The 17,205-nt window shown below is 42.4% G+C and overlaps 1 protein-coding gene and 1 long non-coding RNA gene across 2 annotated transcripts; one reads left to right on the top strand and one right to left on the bottom strand.

The window, feature by feature from the left end:
- Nucleotide 1: 1 nt before the first annotated feature.
- Nucleotides 2–2,022, top strand: LOC119002160 (uncharacterized). Its single transcript, XR_005069698.1, has 2 exons — nt 2–81; nt 116–2,022. It is a non-coding gene; the product is annotated as an uncharacterized LOC119002160 (long non-coding RNA).
- Nucleotides 880–16,719, bottom strand: TMEM263 (transmembrane protein 263). Its single transcript, XM_037067851.1, has 3 exons — nt 16,436–16,719; nt 5,869–5,935; nt 880–3,604 (listed from the first exon to the last, which is right to left on the bottom strand). The coding sequence occupies exons 2-3, from the start codon at nt 5,930–5,932 to the stop codon at nt 3,318–3,320; spliced, it is 351 nt and encodes a 116-aa protein (XP_036923746.1). The 5' UTR covers nt 5,933–5,935; nt 16,436–16,719; the 3' UTR covers nt 880–3,317.
- Between the last annotated feature and the right edge of the window lie 486 nt (nt 16,720–17,205).

Raw genomic sequence — 17,205 nt, 5'->3', positions numbered from 1 at the left:
TCTATGGCAAAATTAGCTGCCAAAGTAAATATGGTCACCAGGAAGACTCCGGTGTTGAAGGCAGACAGCCTGGAAAATCTAGTGCACAGGCAGCACTCACACTGCACTCACGCAGCACTCACGCAGCACTCACGCCAACGCAGAGGGAGGGACTAGTTACTGGGTAGCCCCATTTCCGTTTGCGGATGTACCCTGGAGGGGTTGTGACTCAGACTCATTCAAAAGTGGGAAATTTAACTAACGTTGAGAGTTACCTATTCCGTGTTTGTAGAAAGGGAATAGGGATACTTTCCTCATGTGGATTAAATCAGATCGAGTAAGGATGCCCAGGAAATACCCACTTTCTACCTTCCTCCAACTGGTTCCCATCCCTTCGAGTCACTTCTGTCCACTGAGAGGTCTAAGTTGGTTCCACAGCTACTTAAGAGAGAGGGAAGTGCTATTTGTTAACTTCTCGGTCAGTCCCCAAATTTTAGAGTGCCTGGGAAATCACCTGCAGAGGTGCTTAAACTGCGGTCCTGGGCCCCACCCTGCAGAAATTCAGCAAGTTGGGGTAAAACCTAGAAATCTACATTTCCAGTCTTTATCTGAGTTACTTAAAACATATTTGCATTTATTGTGTTGGCATCAAAATACATTTTCAGAGATGTTTTATCTTGTTTGTTCATTAACATCAAAAAATTTAAAAACTGGCTACAGTACTTTCTGAACTCCATGTAACTAAAAATGTTACGACTACCCTGTTTTAAAAATTTCCTTTATTTCCTTAGATCTTTATGAAACACTTCATATTTTGCAGATCATAGTTCTTTATTAACAGATTCATGTATTCTTTTCCCATTTCTTTAATACAAAAAAATTCAGTCATCAGTTATTTTCATCTGACATTTCTTTCACTAAGTGCAGGATTCACATCAACATTATTAGATCAACCAGTGGGTCACACAAGTTTGTCCTTGCTGTGCCGAACACCCACGCTAAAGATGAGCTGAATAACAGATGCCTCCAGGTATATACAACAGTCTTAGCTTCTTGAGGTGAATCAGGACTATTTAACAGGTCGAATTGCTAATCTACAAAAATAAACTGGAAAAGACTCAAGTGTACAGCTGTACCTATCAAATGGCAAGTTCATTTCGACAAGAACCTCCATAGCTAACTGTTCATTTGTATAAGTTCTCTGCTCTCACTGCAAAAGCCTCCCCTGAACAGTTACAGTTTGGAATTTGAAACAAACTTGACAACATGTCCCAGGTGGCTCTCCTGTAGCAGAAATTACAACCATTTTCCTCACGTGGTTCTAAAGGCAAGCAAAGTTAAAAATAAATATGCAAGCATACAGTAAATTGAAGTTTAAATTTGGAAACTCAGGTACAAAGCACAGCAGAGCCTATGACTAGAGAAGATAAATTAGAAATATAAACTAGTAATAATTCCTTTCAAATAGCAGGAAACAAGTTCTCTACTACCATTATTTAGATCATTATTTGTGGTCCTCTATTAATTTTAGATTTTCTTTTTAAAACCCTTTTTTAATTATGGTATCTGACCAGATACACCAGCAAGTAAGTGCACCTTGAATAATACAGCATGAAATGGGCATTTAACTTCTGATGTATTAAACTTCTTAAAGACTTTTCAGTTTTGTATACTGTAGAAAAGGTTTAAGACCCTTTGTAGATGTTCTTAAAATCCCTCCTGGTATTTATGAAAGCTTTTAAAAGTTACATCCTTATCCATTTCTTAATCCACATTATTAATGTAAAACTCAGAGTCACTTATGAACAAACACTTAAGCCTCGTGCTGGAGTCTTCAGCTTCGAGTTCTCAGGGACGCTGTCCGCCCCCTTTACTCCAGAGCAGGACGCCTTTCCCCGCCTCCCTCGGGAGGGGCAGGGGCGTGGGGACCCCTGCAGAATGGAGGCAGGTTTCTGGACATGAGTGTACAGAAAACTCAGATTTTTTTTCAGGCTTGGATTATAAGGAATGCCAAGTATATGTACACTTTAAAGTTTTATGAAACGAAAACCAAGAAATGAATTTCAGCTAAGCCATGTTCTTGCGAATGAAGGAGATATGATGAGATATGTTAAGGGATGATACACATTGTTCATAATCAGAAACTTCAATTCCCTGCCTGAAGATGACTTGGAAAATGATACAACGTCTACAGCTGCTTTGAAGGACAGTAAGGTAACATTTTAAAAGCCCATAAACCACTGAAGCACTATTCAAAACTAATCTATGGAGCCCATTTCATTCAATTTAACAGTCAACCCCACTTATTTGGGGTTCTTTTACTATGTTTTTAAAAAGAAGTACTGCTAATAATTTAAGCCATCCTAGAGATAAAATAGGTGGGAAGAATTCTTTTTATATCTTGGATGTTGTAGGTAATTTTTAAGAACTTAAAATTATTTATTCCTCCTTAATCTGAAACCCTCCCAAAATATCTTTTGGCCAGCAAAGAGATGGCCCCCAGGCACTGTGAGGCCTTTGTCTAGGAGCCTGAGCCCAGGCTGAAGCCCACAGTTTGGTTGTGACAACTGGCAGTTCACAACCAGTGAACAAGCGCTCTCATCTGCTAAGAGCAAGAAATGCCTTTATCCTCCACTCCTGAGGTTCTTAAAGAGGGAAAACTAATTTCATAAACAACTTTTAAGAGAATCCATATATAATTCTAAGAACTGCACATATTTAGGGTATTAGAAAAGATGTTTTGTAAGGCATTGATGATTAAATTAATATAATGCATATCTAACAAAAGATGGTTAACACTCAGGATCAGAAAACCATTTCTTTTCTTTTCAATTTCTCTAAATCCTGCTACTTTTACCAGCTTAAATAAGAAAAGAATGCTTCTTGGCCTAATCAACTATGATTATTTTTAAAAAACTAAGACGTCTGAAACTATTAGGCACATCAAAATTACAGTTTATGTAGGTCGAAGTTTCCCTTTCCAAGGGGCAGATGAGTCACCTGGCACGGTATACATGTAAAGATCACCCACTAAATTCAACTTTCACATTTTTAGTTAAACTGAAAGACATGGTAAATATTCCAATATATCTTCAGTTACAGCTGAATAAGTGTAACATTTTACCAGATAAAAAGCTGGAATTTAAGTACGAGACACCTTCATACACTGTGCTAGTATTGGTCTCTTCTTTTTAGACGAAAGCCAGTCATCAATACTTTCAACACAGCAGTTTAAGAAGATAAATGTCCCAGACGGCTGACTCAGTTGTGGTCCATAACTTAGCAATTCAATGCCACTGGCATCATAGTGCTGTGGAGAGCGAGCGTAGCTCCACGTCTTAGTCAGATTTGTCTTTCTTCTTCCCCGTTAAGGGCACTTTGTTTACGACAGCGGACCCCACAGCTGTCACCCCTCCAGCCACAGCGGACACGCCGCCTCTCACCAGCCCTATTCCCATGGAAGGCACAGTTGTAACCGCTGTTTTGGTCACCTCCAGACTCTTCCCACCAATCCACGCCACACCACCAATGGTGGCACCGACAGCTCCCTTTGTAACACTGAAGATACCCCCGGTCACGCGGGACAACATGCCTGGCTGCTGCTGTGGGTGATCTTTCATTGAGCCTGATGAGGGAAAATAAGACAGACAGACGTCTTTGTAAGGCAGTACAAACCATTAAGTAACCCAAGGCTCCCTAACAATCCGAGGTTGTTTTAAGAAGGTCAATTACATAAGTATAAATTTCCATGTTCAGCAATAGCTAAATTCATAAAAACCAAACTTTTTCTTGAAAGTATTTGAAAACTAAGCATAGTTAATGTAAATTTTTAAATAAAAGGCTTAAGCTACAGATAAGCATTTGAATACATAATAAGGTATTGTACTTTCAAAGGGGTGAATATATAATTCACCCTTTATAAGGTGACTACCCCTTGTCTATGGTTTCACTCAGGCAATTTCACTTACCCAGAGTCATCCATGGTCTGAAAACATTAAATGGTAAGTTTCAGAAACAGACAATTCATCAGCTTTAAATTGTGTGCCACTCTGAGCACCGTCATGAAATCTCGAACCATCCCCTCCACCCCACCTCGGAAGTGAACAATCTCAATGTCCAGTGTGTTCACACTGGACATACAGAACACAATGGACATACACACCAGACATACAGTACAATAAGACATTTTGAGAGAGACCACATTCACATAACTTCTTTCACAGTATATCGTTGCAACTGTTCTCTTTTATTAGTTCTTACTTATCTGTTACTGTGTCTAATTTATAAACTAAGCTTTATCACGTATAGAAGTTAACAGTATTTATAGAGTTTAGTACCACCTAGGTTTCAGGCATCCACTGGGGGTCTTTGAATGTATCCCCTGTAGACAGGGGGGAACTACTGCATTAATTAGAAAATTATGATGGAAAGGACCACATAACTGAGCATTCTTTTATAATCAAGGTAAAGGTCAGTAACATTAGGACAGGGGGGAAATCCTGCTGTGAGCATAAAACAGGGAACTGCTTCATGCTGAATACCTCATGCAGGACTATACTGCTATGCTAAATTTGGTGCATAAGCATTTAAGCACAACTTTTGATTACAAAATTTTTTAAAATTTTCAGTTACAGTTGATGGAGGTAATTTTCTTAAATATTAGTGCTATTTAAATCTTTAATCACAGTTTACTCTTAATTACCGCCATATAAATTATTTACTTTGCAGACTACTTTTGCTTAGCAGGTTGCCATACACAGCCATTCCTGAAGCTGGTGCCCTTCCCTGACAATCGTGCTCCTGGATACACCTTTATCTGCCTCTTTCCTGAAGACTTCCTCGCAAAGTCCTTATTAATTTCTCACTGAGCCCTAACTTCTTTTCTAACTCAGAGTTCTCATCCTAAAAAATAAAGCAAGGAAAACAGGTGGGCTAATAATTTTCTAGGCTATTCCTCCACTAACCTAAAAATAAGCAGTTTAGTTTCCCCCATCCTCTTTTAGGCTGAAGTATGAACATTTCATTGTGTTTATTCTCCTAGCAATTCCATTTTTATCTACCAGCAGAAGAAATGCAGGAAGAACGTTCTGGACAGTGGGTAACAGCACTGGGAGCAAAACACACCACCTAGGGCTAGAAGGTCAGCCCCGGCCTCATCCAGAGACTCCCTAGTCCGTCTGCTGATCCCGTCTGGTCTGTCAGTCGCTTCCTCCCTTGTTCTCCAGTTTGATTCTTACCTATTACGATTGTCCCGTACAAAACACACAGTTGTCTAAGGAGGTCACTATCTGAGTTAAGTGTAACAATATTCTATACCAAAACCATAAGTAAAAAATGCATATAGGCATTTTCTGTATACAGTCAGGACATTCAGGTGTACAGTTAGTGTTTCCAAGGAATTCTGAGGGTAAGAATAAAATGACTCAAGATAAAATTATTTTCAAACTCAGAGAATTTAAGCAGACCCTAGGACCATGTATAACATAGGAAGAGAGCTACCGACTGTATTGAAATGATGGGAGTTTAACAACAAATCTCCAGTACCTTAATTTTTTTTTAATGTACAAAGTCAACATTAAACACAGCTCATCTTTTGTCTGCACCCACCCCACTCTTTACAAATGAAAAAACGTTCTTGTGAAATGGGCCCAAAATAAGAATAACCGAAAAATAGCTCTTATATAAAAAAAACAATTACATTACGGTCCCCTTCACCAATATTTATATTTTCTTTTAGACGCTTAAATAGTTTCCCATCAGTTACTTTTGGAACCTATTTAACTGACAAGGTAAATGGGTTATGTTAACTTTAACTTTAATAAAAACAATCCAAACTTTCGTGCGGTTGGGCATTTTTTTCTACTGTTGGTGTTACAGATGCGTACGTACCTTCTGGTGGTTCATCACTAAGGTAAGAGGGGACTTCTTGTTGATTTTTATCTGCCTGATTCATGATCTAAAAAACACACAAAACACATTTCACTTTAACCTCAACATGTGAGACTGCCTCATGTCACATGTTCAACTAAGACTTAACTGACTTTAGTCAGTTAGGTAAACAACATTTTTGAACACCCATCACAAGACTGCTTCATCTTGTTCCCCTTACTTTGTGGTGTTTAGGAAATACTTTCAGTTACACTAGTGGGCAGTTCAAATCTTAACCAGCACCCAGAGAGTGGCAGGAATGGTACACGCTTTGCCATGCTGCTGCTGCCGCTTTGATGAAACCGAAGGTGACTGACTGACAGAAAGTTGGAGGGTGTGGGTGAGCGGACAAAAATTTTAAAGTGCTTCGTTCTACAGAATATTGGCCAACTTAATTGTAATTTATTTCACAGCAGACTTAGAGAAACACGCACACTGTATCTAAAAAGTGTTACCTGAAAAGTTTCTTAAAAAACATGACATCCTCCTATAGAGATGACACCGTCCATCTGAATCACTAAGATCGATTTTGATTACTTTTTTATTGTTGTTTTTAGAGCATAAATAGGTAGCAAAGGAATCCAAAATTTACTGTAAAAATAGAAAGTACTATGATTACCTCCTTAAGTACAAGTAGAAAAAGAACCTAATAAATAAACCTTAAATTGGGATGAAGAAAACATAGTTAAACTTTCTTTTCCCAATTTCCTTTACTATTGTAAAATATTTATTTTTATAGTCATTTTAAAAAGTAAAACAAGTCAACAGTGGCCTAAGAGTTTTCTCGCTTGGCCAGAAAACGAGGGTTGCAGTCCTAGCAGGCGACTAAGTACTCCCTGAATATCCCCACGCAGCCTGGAGCCCGGTACCCAAGCTTATGCAACACAGATTCAAGGGCTCTGTGAAATCCTGCCGTTTGTGACTTGAGGCCATTATGATAAGTGAAACAAATCAAAGAACAGCCAGGAAATTATGGCAGAGGCCTTGCCAAACGGCGCTAAGGAGAGGAGATGGAAGAGTGAGGTGTGGACCACGGAGGTCCTAACAGGCCACAGTGGCGAGCTGTCACTGTGGGTGAGACGGGGAGCCAGTGAAATGCACCAACAGAGAGGGGTGTTGTGTCCTGATTTACACTTTTAAGAGATCATTCTAGCTGTTGTGGGCAGCACACACAGGAGAGCAAGGACAGGCAGAAAGACCTGTCAGGAGTCACCATGATGTTTTCGGGGTTTCTCTGTATTGCCGCATGTTTCAGAACAAAGTGGTTAATGTGAAGTGGTCAGAGGAAAGTCAAGGAAGTTCCCTTTCCTAATGATTCCTGATGCTTTTAAAGCACCAGATGATCGGATAAAGATCCATCTATATTTCAATAATCGAGGCAAAAAATGGTGATAAATGAGGGTGGGAGAGGTAGTGGCTGTGAGGAGTGGGTCTTTTCAAAGGTAATTGTAACTTCATGCAATTCAGTTTGCAGTGCCTTTAAAACCTAAATCCCATGTAAGATGGGACTCAGTAGTCCATGTCAGGTGCTTACATAAATGTCTGTTAGTTGCTGTAGTGAAAACTCGGATTCAGGCCACGTATCAAGAGCACCTAATCTCATGCCGGTCCAGTTTGTGGACTGAGCACGTCATCCCCCCACACACAAGATTTAAAGTAATAGTGAAGACATGCAGGTCCTGACAAACAAAAAGAAAGAATGTCAGGTGACGCATTACTGGGAGGAGTTCTTGACTGACTTGCCCTAATTTTAAAGCTCCCTTAAAGGAGAATGTTAAATTTGTTTCTGTTTATATTTCTTTAATTTATCATCATGATAAGATCATGAGGAATTATACAGCACAGTGTTTAAGGTTCTGAGATCAGAGAGCCCGCGTCTGACACCCAACTGAACTATAAACTGTGGCCAAGGACAAACAACTTCACAGATCCCTGTTGGTCAGGAAACACAGCAGAAATCAGATACTCTGGCCCTAACTGCAAGGTGAGAACACTATTTAACAAATTCAAAACAAAGTACATACAAAGTCCTGGCAGAACATATGCACCCCTTCCCAAAGAGTCTGCCTTTTGGATCTGCTCCTCCCCACCAGACTGTTAGTTCCTCGGAGAGGGGCACTTGGGTTAGTCGTTCATCAGCGTGACCCAGTGTCTGGATGCCATGCACAGACAGGTCCAGATCACCCAGCACTGACCAACAGATGCTCCCACACCCTGCACAGAAATACGGGGGAATTACACACACACACACACACACACATGAATCTTACGTATTTTAGCAGGAGTTTAAAACCAGGTATGCCAGTAACTGCATACATTTCAAAGCTGCCTTTCTGTATATATCCCACAAATCAGTACTGAGTCTTACCTTTTCCTTCCAATACAGAATTCCTTTAAAAAATATTCTTAATTTTTCCACACAGATCTTGTAATTTTTTAAAAGACCACCATTTAGAAGATTAGAACTGGTTTAAATTATGGTTTATAATTATATCATAAAAGACATGTGCAAATTCATCTGAATAACACCAACTGACCTACCCTCCTGTGGGCAGGCAGCGAGGAGCCGTGAGCAGAGCACGTTGTTGAGCCTGTGCTTTAAGAAGCTGAGTGAAGCACGAACAGAAAGGAGAGAGATTAAACACAGTGAGTGGCTAGTTTGGCAGTTCAATGAGATGGAATAATAATCTGAACTCTGCCAGTTTTTCCTGTCTAAATAAGTGTCTGGACCAAAAGCTGAGGAGTCACTCTTGATTTCCTCTTTTTTAACACTCCCACCCAATCATCGGTATGTTGTCACCTAAATGAATCCAGCACAGGGCTCCCTCACCTCTGCTGCTACCACGACCAAGTAAGCCACCATAATCTCTAACTGGCCCCCAAACTTGCACCCTTGGAAGGCTAGCCCTTTCAGTCTAGCTACGTCATGCTTTGCTTAAAACCCTCCTGTTGCCTGACGTTGTCCTTAGAAAATTCAGAGTCCGTCCCTCCACCTCCACAGCCCAACATCTCACACTCCCATATCATTTCCTGCCATTCTGCCTCTTGCTCCTTCCAGTCCAGCAGCACAGCAGCTTCCTTGCCTTCTCCTGAAAGGCTCTCCCCCAAAATGTGTACAGGCCTTGCTTCCTTATGTTCCCTTGCAAATGTCCCCTTTACCGAAGCTCTTCCCTGACCACCTTATTACAGAAAAGCACACTTCTACTCCTCTATCATTATCACCTGACCCCGCTGTATTTTCTTCACTGAACTTACTGTCACTTGATACGTGTATCTGTTCACGCTGTGTCTCTCCTACTAGAATGTGAGCTCTATGCGAACAAGGCCTGGTTTTGTTCACTGTTCCGTCCCCAGAGCCATAATCAGTGCCTGACACATGGACATCCAAGTACTTGAATTTTCTGTATGAAGTAGAATGTAACTTGTTGGTATTAATGTGAGATAAAAGAATCTAAGATGTAAAATTTCTAGTGTGAGCAACTAACTAGAGATGATGATGAAGACATTGGACAGGCAAGGAAAAATCATTAAGTTCTTTTTAGAAGACAGACTTCTAAAAATGTTATTTTACTGTGATGAGAACCCTTAGCCTAAGATTTACCCTCTAACAAATAAGTGTATAATCATTGTTGTTGACGACAGGTACAATGAAAGGGTTGCTTTTTTGAACAACTGTATCTGCGATGCCTTCATGGCGTTCACAGATGTTCAGCTGGCAACTGGATTTAAGGGTCTTGTAACTTGGCATGAAGTCTGAGTGGTGTAGAGATTCCGAGAGTGGTTTGAAGGTGGTGGCTGACACGTGGGGCGTGGGTGACGTGACCAAGGAAAACAGTGATGGGAGAGAGAGGCAGACTGATAACTGGACTGTTCGTACTTCAGAGGGGAAAGAGAAGCCAACAAAACAAACAAAATACACCTGAAAATTAAGTCAATGAGAACAGAAGGCAAGAGATGGATTGATAAGCTTCCTAAAAACACACACAATGCAGACAGTATGATCATTTATGGGGAAATGGTAATGTTACAATTAGAGAATATAAAAGGCATATATTATTGATCCAACTTTTTTTAATGCATATAAAAATGCTGGAAGGAAGTATACCAGAGTGCTGGCAGACTGCTAGTAGGGGGTGGGAAAAATGATATACACAAACACACACATATATTGGCATATATTTTTCCCACCCCCTCCTGGCAAACTATATATATATATATATATATATATATATATATAGAGAGAGAGAGAGAGAGAGAGAGAAAGAAATATATGTATTTAACATCTACATTTCAATTTCCTACCATAAACAGGTATTGCTTTTGTAATTCAAGAAAAATATATATTTTTAAGTCTTGGAAATCAGTGATATCCGTAAAGGATATCTGTAAAGATTACTCAGCTCATCTTCCTAGTTATTCTAGGTTTTCATCCTCAAATCAAGTTGATCATCTGGAAAACAATGTACTTGAATCACAAAAGGCTGACTTGAGGAAACCGACATCACTGAGTTTCATTGGGGATCAGGTCCTTGGGGAGGAAGCCCTGACGCGTGCGATACGGAGTAATGTACACACTGTCCAGGAATTAGCCGCTTGTGTATCACTCGCCAGCTCTGACTTGGAGCTCTAGAGAAGAACTTTCTTTAGAGGTATTCAGAAACCTTTCGTTTCCCCAAAACACTTAGCATGTTTTCCTCTCTTCGAGACCTGTTTACTTTCCTGTGTAAAGGTAACAAAGATGTGACGTCTGCCTTTTCCCCTTGGCTTCCAGGAAGCTTACAGCTAAAATTCCGGCTCCACTAGGTAAGTTTCAGTGGCCTGCGTAGTTGTGCCCTATTCTGCCTGCCCCCGACTCCACGCCCCCTCGAAACCTCCACTCTTCCTGCTATTTTCCCTGGTCTGCCATTTGAATATCTCATGTATATCCTTACCACTTTGTTAGTACATGGTTTTGCTATAAACTGACAAACTGTGTGTGGAGTAAGTGGGGGAAATATCATCTGTATCCATATTAATTAAAGCATCACAAGAACAGATGCGTACCAATACATGGTCCAGTTTTCCAGTTTGAAAAAGAAAACCACTTTAAGCTAGAATCATGCTTCTCAAATGTACATCTTTAAGGTCAGACAGTGGTAAGCCAGGGGCAGCAAGAACCACAAGAGAGACATGATGCATGCATTTGACTACACAGTAATTTAAAATACTCTATTGGTTTTAAATATACAGTAATTAAATAGTTAAAGTGCTTGGGAATTTTTAGAGATTGCTAGACCTCCCAGAAATGTCATTTTCGCCTGGAGCTTACTCGGTGTACTCAGATTTACCAGCCCAGTCTTCCCAGTCCAACCACATTCCCACATCCCCCGTGACTTCTTTGAAGATGGGAGTGTTTGGGGTAGAAAAATTTGAAATACAGCAGTTTAGATAACATACAGAAACCTCCACAGGTACATTTAACATCATACCTAAAGTTACCAATGGGACTATCAGTGAACAATGAAACACAAGGCAGGGTTGAGCCAGGCTGGAGCCCCGCTCCCTGGGCCTCAGAAACTTGCTACTAGAGGACTCTGAACTCCCCTAGGCCGCAGGTGTTGTTTTGTGTGTGTGTGTGTTTTCTATCCTCGGGATTCTCTCATACCTGTCAGGTACGAACAGCAAGTATACAGTATTAAAATTCCTTTAGAACTCTTAGGCTAATAAACATTTTGCGAAAGCCGTATTTAGAATATAAATGTATTTTTCTGAATACCCAATTTGGTCATAAGACACCAAATTATCTTCTGAAAGTATTTTTGCTAAAGTCCTTAACCATAATGCCATCGTTACTTTTACCCGCGGAAATCACGCCCCGCCTCTCCACACGTGTCAAACTTCTGGTGATAGCACCTCTTTACGGGTAGTATCACTTTGTCACTAAGGAGAAACACTGGCTTGGCCAAAAGTCCGTTTCGTTTTTTCTGTAAAATAAAAGACATGTTCTTCAGTTTCACCAGTAACTTCATTGATTTGGATACTTTGAGTATTCCAGCTCTCTCCTGCAAGGTAGAACGTTGACTGTCCTCAATCTGATGACTGTCAACTCCAACTACCTGACCATGGAGCATCGTCCAGCGAGAAATCTCCAACACAAACCTTCACAAACCACTTCTGACCTGTACCCTCAGTCACAGCACCTCCTCCACGAACTGCACAAACCTATTTTTGCATTTGTGGCATTTTTACCTTTCTTGGAATAATAAAGCATAATACGCTGAAAATGCTGTGTATTTCCTTCCATCTTCATTATTAAAATGGCTACACAAAACTTCACCAATTTTGATAAGTTTTTAAAAATATACACTGATCAGACATCTGTCACCATACAATCTAGCAAAATTGTTTCAAATGAAGTTAAAAATGACTAAGTGCTACCAGAGCCATCTTACAGGAAAAAAAACAAGCAAGCACTTTGGCCAACCCAATACTTTTCTACACTATCATTCTGTGTATTATCGCCATTACAGTGGGCCCGTTTCTCTTAACCTGGGAACTGTGAAGACACACACCTAATCTAAAACTACGAAAGGCGAATAATCTGCTAGTAAAGTTTAAAAAGTATACACATAGAAACAAGTAACAGTAAAAGTGTCAAAATGACCATTTTTAAATGTTACCCTCCCCAGTCTGGCAAAGGAAATAGACTTCCAGGAAATCCAGGAAGCTCAGAGAGTGCCAAAGAAGTTGGACCCAAGAAGGAACACACCAAGGCACATCATAATTACATTAGCCAAGACCAAAATGAAGGAGAGAATCCTAGAAGCATCAAGGGATAAGGGGACAGTCACCTACAAAGGAGTACCCATCAGACTGTCAGCGGATTTCTCAAAAGAGACCTTACAGGCAAGAAGGGGCTGGAAAGAAGTATTCCAAGTCATGAAATCCAAAGACCTACAGCCAAGATTGCTTTATCCAGCAAAACTTTCATTTAGAATGGAAGGACAGATAAAGTGCTTCTCAGATAAGGTCAAGTTCAGGGAGTTCATCATCACCAAGCCCTTATTATATGAAATGCTAAAGGGACTTATATAAGAAAAAGAAGATGAAAAATGTTAACAGTGAAAGGACAGCAAACACACAGTTATTAACAACCACACCTAAAACAAAAGCAAACCAAGAGGACAGCTAGATCAGGAGTGGAACCATGGAAATGAAGAACACATGGAGGGTTGGAAACAGGGGGGTGGGAGGGGGAGAAGGGGGGAGAAGGCACAGAAAATAGCATAGATGGTAGGTAGAAAATAGATAGGGGGAGGGTGAGAATAGTGGGGGAAATATAGAATCCAAAGAACTTGAGACACGTGTTATAAACTAAAGGGAGGGAATGGTGGGGGAGGGGGTGTGCAGGGTGGAGGGGAATGAAGGGGGGGAATAGAACAACTGTAATGGTATAATCAATAAAATATATTTAAAAAAACAAAATAAAAATAAAAACATTGTATATTCAACAGGAAAATATTAAAAATATGAGATAGAAAATGAATAATGATGTTGAAAAAAATAAAATAATTCCAACAATGAAAAAAAATAAATGTTACCCTTAAACAGAATGATTAAATTCTATGTACACTGCCTGCCCTAACCTCATGGAGTCATTACTTCAACATAAACTTGAGTCCCAACCATGTGCCAGGCAGGCGCCCTGTTCGGCGCTGTGGTTTGCAGTGCGATTAAGGACATGCAGGAAAACTCTCGACCAGAGTTCACAATCAAGTTTGGGTCGACTTTCCCTGCACTTGCCAATTTAGTTTCATTCAAAAACAAACAAAAAATATCTGCTCTCTAGGAATTCAATAATGCAATCAAGTTTCTGTCTTTTTTTTAGTTGTACTGTTCTAAGGCAAAAATAGAAAACAGCCTTTAGGGCAGAACACGTCATTTAACTTATACTCTGGACATAAACCAGTTCTACCCTTTGGTCCTGGTGTGAGCCAACTATACCAACTGGAAGCTGGTTACAGGTGTGAAATGTGAAGGGCTTCTCTGCTGTGCACTGGGGTTCACTGGGGTTCACTGGGGTTCACTGGCAGCTCTCATCCAGCACAACAGCATCGCAGCTGGAGCAGCTGCAAATATCGAGCAAGGATTAATAACACTCTTCCCTAGGGGACAATTTCTTCCCATAATAGAAATAAGTAAACAGTGCCTCTCAGGAAGCTTTCTTTTTTCAAGGAAAACTGATGAATCAGTGTTGTTTGTGGATATCTGTAATGCTTCAAATATATGTCTTAATTAATAATTAAAACAAAGTCTGAAAATAGAACATAAACATGCCTGTGGCTACACCCCCCCCCCGCCCCCAGTTTTCTGAAGGAAGCTAAGTAGCACTAACAAGCTGTATGAAGCCTGCTACCAGATACAGTGTACAACAGTTTACCTTCGCGGCTGCTTCGAAGACCTGTGATTAAACAGTAAGTGCTAATTTCCCTATAAGAAAAAGACTGTAAATGAATGAGCTAAATTCTTCTGCATACTCTATGTATTGGAACTTTGCCACATCCTCCCTCCCATGTGAGGGTGAGTTCTGTGCCAAATACCTACAAGGAGTTTCAAATATGTGTGTATACAGAGCTTTAACACACATACACCAACAAGCAGTGAGTAAAACACCAGCTTACTGTTTTCAGGCCTCTCTAGTTAATCAACCGTCCTGAACAGGCTACTTTTAAATACAGGCCTTGCCTATTAAATCAACAGCAAACAGACTAGAAGAAATACCCTGAATCTGACAGGAAAGAAAAAATAATCCTCCAGTAAAATGTGTAAGTGATTACCTAGTGACAAGTAACAACTGACAGTATCAAAATGGCAAAGTGTTGTCCTGAAATGAAACACTAAGCAGAATCACACAGTACACTATCAAACCAGACAACCAGCATACCGGCCATCTTCACCAAGTTACTACATTGGCTCAACAGATAGGTGTGCGCTGCTGTGTGTCAGACACTATACTAAGTTCTGAGGTTTCAGCCTGAACAAGCATGCAAAGGCCCTACTCTGAAGGTGTTTATAGACATAACCCCCAGTGAGATAATTTCAGGAAGTAGCAAAACAGCAAATACTCAAGGACTGAAACAAGGGTAAAGATTTTCTTGCAATTAAAAAAAATCAAATATACAAGAATTACTCTAAGCTTTTCTAACTATGTCCCTACATGTAGCCAGATTTTTACCGGGTATGGTTTCTGGTACCTCTGTTACAACAATGGCTAAAGACATGAAATTGTAAAAAAAAAAAAAAAAATCAAAACAGGATGCATATGGGTTTATTAAAGGTTACTCCCCTCTTTTTTTAAAAAAAGGGGAAAAAACAGGTACAGGCACACACAGGCATGTACCTATCTGTTAGTGTGGTAGCAATATTCCTGGGGAGTCCTTGAGCGCACCCAGACCAGTCGAAGTTGTAAAGGCTAAACAATAGCATACAGAAAATAATCACAGGTAGTAAATAAAGTCTTTTCATTTGGAATTAGTTCGGGGTTCCCAGAAGTGTGATAGATCAAATAAGAATGTTCCTCTTTCCCTGGATATTTGTAAACCTTTCCTCCAGGCCCCTTCTTCCCCCACTGATCCCTTTAGGTACTAGCAAGTCTTTTCCTTTTTTTTTTTTTTTTTTTTTTTTGTCCCTTCCTCCGTTAGCAGCGGGAGTGACGTGGCAGGAGAGGCAGAAAATGACCCTGGAGGAGCCGTGGCTAGGACTGAACTCAGCACCTCCCTCTGCTCCACGTTGTAACACCCAGCACACCCCAACCCCCCTAGGATTCCAGAATTTCTGTCTTCTTTCAGAGAAGAGGCGATCTCTTTAGGAGAAAGGATATGATGACAAGTGGGAGCTTGGGGACCAGTCTTGACGCTGCGTGTGCCGTCGCAGGCACGGTTTTAATTTAGACTCCAGAGGCAGGGATGGCACCCACGGGTGCTCCAGCGGTCCCCAGTCACCCCCTGGCGCTGCCAGCGCCTCTCTTCAATCCCACACGTTCATGTTCAGGGTAAGGGTAGGGGTAAGAGCTTTCCTACCCACTAAGAGCACTGGGAACATCCACCGGGGTCCAAGGCTTGTATGCCAGAACCCCAGAGAGCGCTTTATCAACAGGTCAGGAGCGAGTGGGTCGCGGAGCCCAGCACACAGCCGCTCTGGTGCATCCCCCTCCCCTCCTAGGCTGCTAACTCCCCCATTCTCCCAGCATGACACCCAAGGAGCTAAGAAGTCAGGCGGAGGCTTCCAGAGGAGTCCCGGATCTCAGATTTCAGACGCCGCAAAGGAGTCAGGGACCAGTAAAGAGGGGTAACCCCGCCAGCGAACCTCCATCTGCCCCCAACACCATCCAGCCCCTCCCCCTTCCTGTTCAGTGCCCCCTAAGGCCTCACTCGCAGGAGCCAGGCACAGAGAGAGAGAGGTGGTGAGGGGCAGAAGAGCTAACGGAAGAAGGCGACAGAAGGGGGCAGGAAGCTGGGACAGCGCCCCCAGCCCTCCCAGGATGACTTACCGCCAGGATCGGGGGGCTGCCTCCTGAAGCCGGGGCTGGGGGAGGGAGCCGGTAGAACCTAGATGAGCTGAGGCGGCCCGAGCTGCTGGCACAGCCTTGGGCGGGCAGCTGCGGGCTCTGGCGACGCCTTCTGAAGCTATAGAACAAGAAGACTCCGTTGACGGCAGCAGCGGCCTCTGGCTGCGGACGTGGCGCCGGACGCCGACCCGCCCCCTCTGCGACTCCTCAGCTCCCGCCTCCTCCCTTGGCTCAGGCTCTAATGCGCACGCGCACCCCCGGGCCTCTACGGCGCCCACCAGTTTCTCGAACTGCCCAACCCTTGCAGCATCGCCTGGTCCACCGCCTCCCGAAGTGCGCACGCGCAACAGCCCTCTTTCCTCCCCCCCCCCCCCCCCCCCCCCCCCCCCCCCCGCNCCTCCCCCTGTCGCCCCCCCCCCCCCCCCCCCCGCCAGCTCCCGCCCCTTCGCCCCTTGGGTGCCTCGGAGGGAAACCCTGGCCGACCAGCGTGCGCCTCCTCTGGGGGTCTCCCCGCCCTTTTCCTCCGCCCTTCAATCAAATCAGGCGAGGGGCGCAGAGCCCTGGGAACGCGGAGGCGGCATCTCTAGGGGTCTCAAGCTGAAGAGTCAGTGGCTACCCGAAGCCACCACTCCGCTGCGATAACGGTCGCTCAGAATTCAGAACCTTGGTCTTCGCCCTAAGGGAGATGGGGGATGGTCGGCAATTTCTTCGGCTGTATCTTTGCCTTGGGGTCCACGGGGGGGGGGGGGGGG

Source organism: Sturnira hondurensis, unplaced genomic scaffold (genome assembly GCF_014824575.4).
Source record: "Sturnira hondurensis isolate 20B ecotype Veracruz unplaced genomic scaffold, ASM1482457v3 Scaffold0017436, whole genome shotgun sequence".
Classification (NCBI taxonomy): domain Eukaryota; kingdom Metazoa; phylum Chordata; class Mammalia; order Chiroptera; family Phyllostomidae; genus Sturnira; species Sturnira hondurensis.
This window is presented reverse-complemented; position numbering and strand designations above follow the sequence as displayed.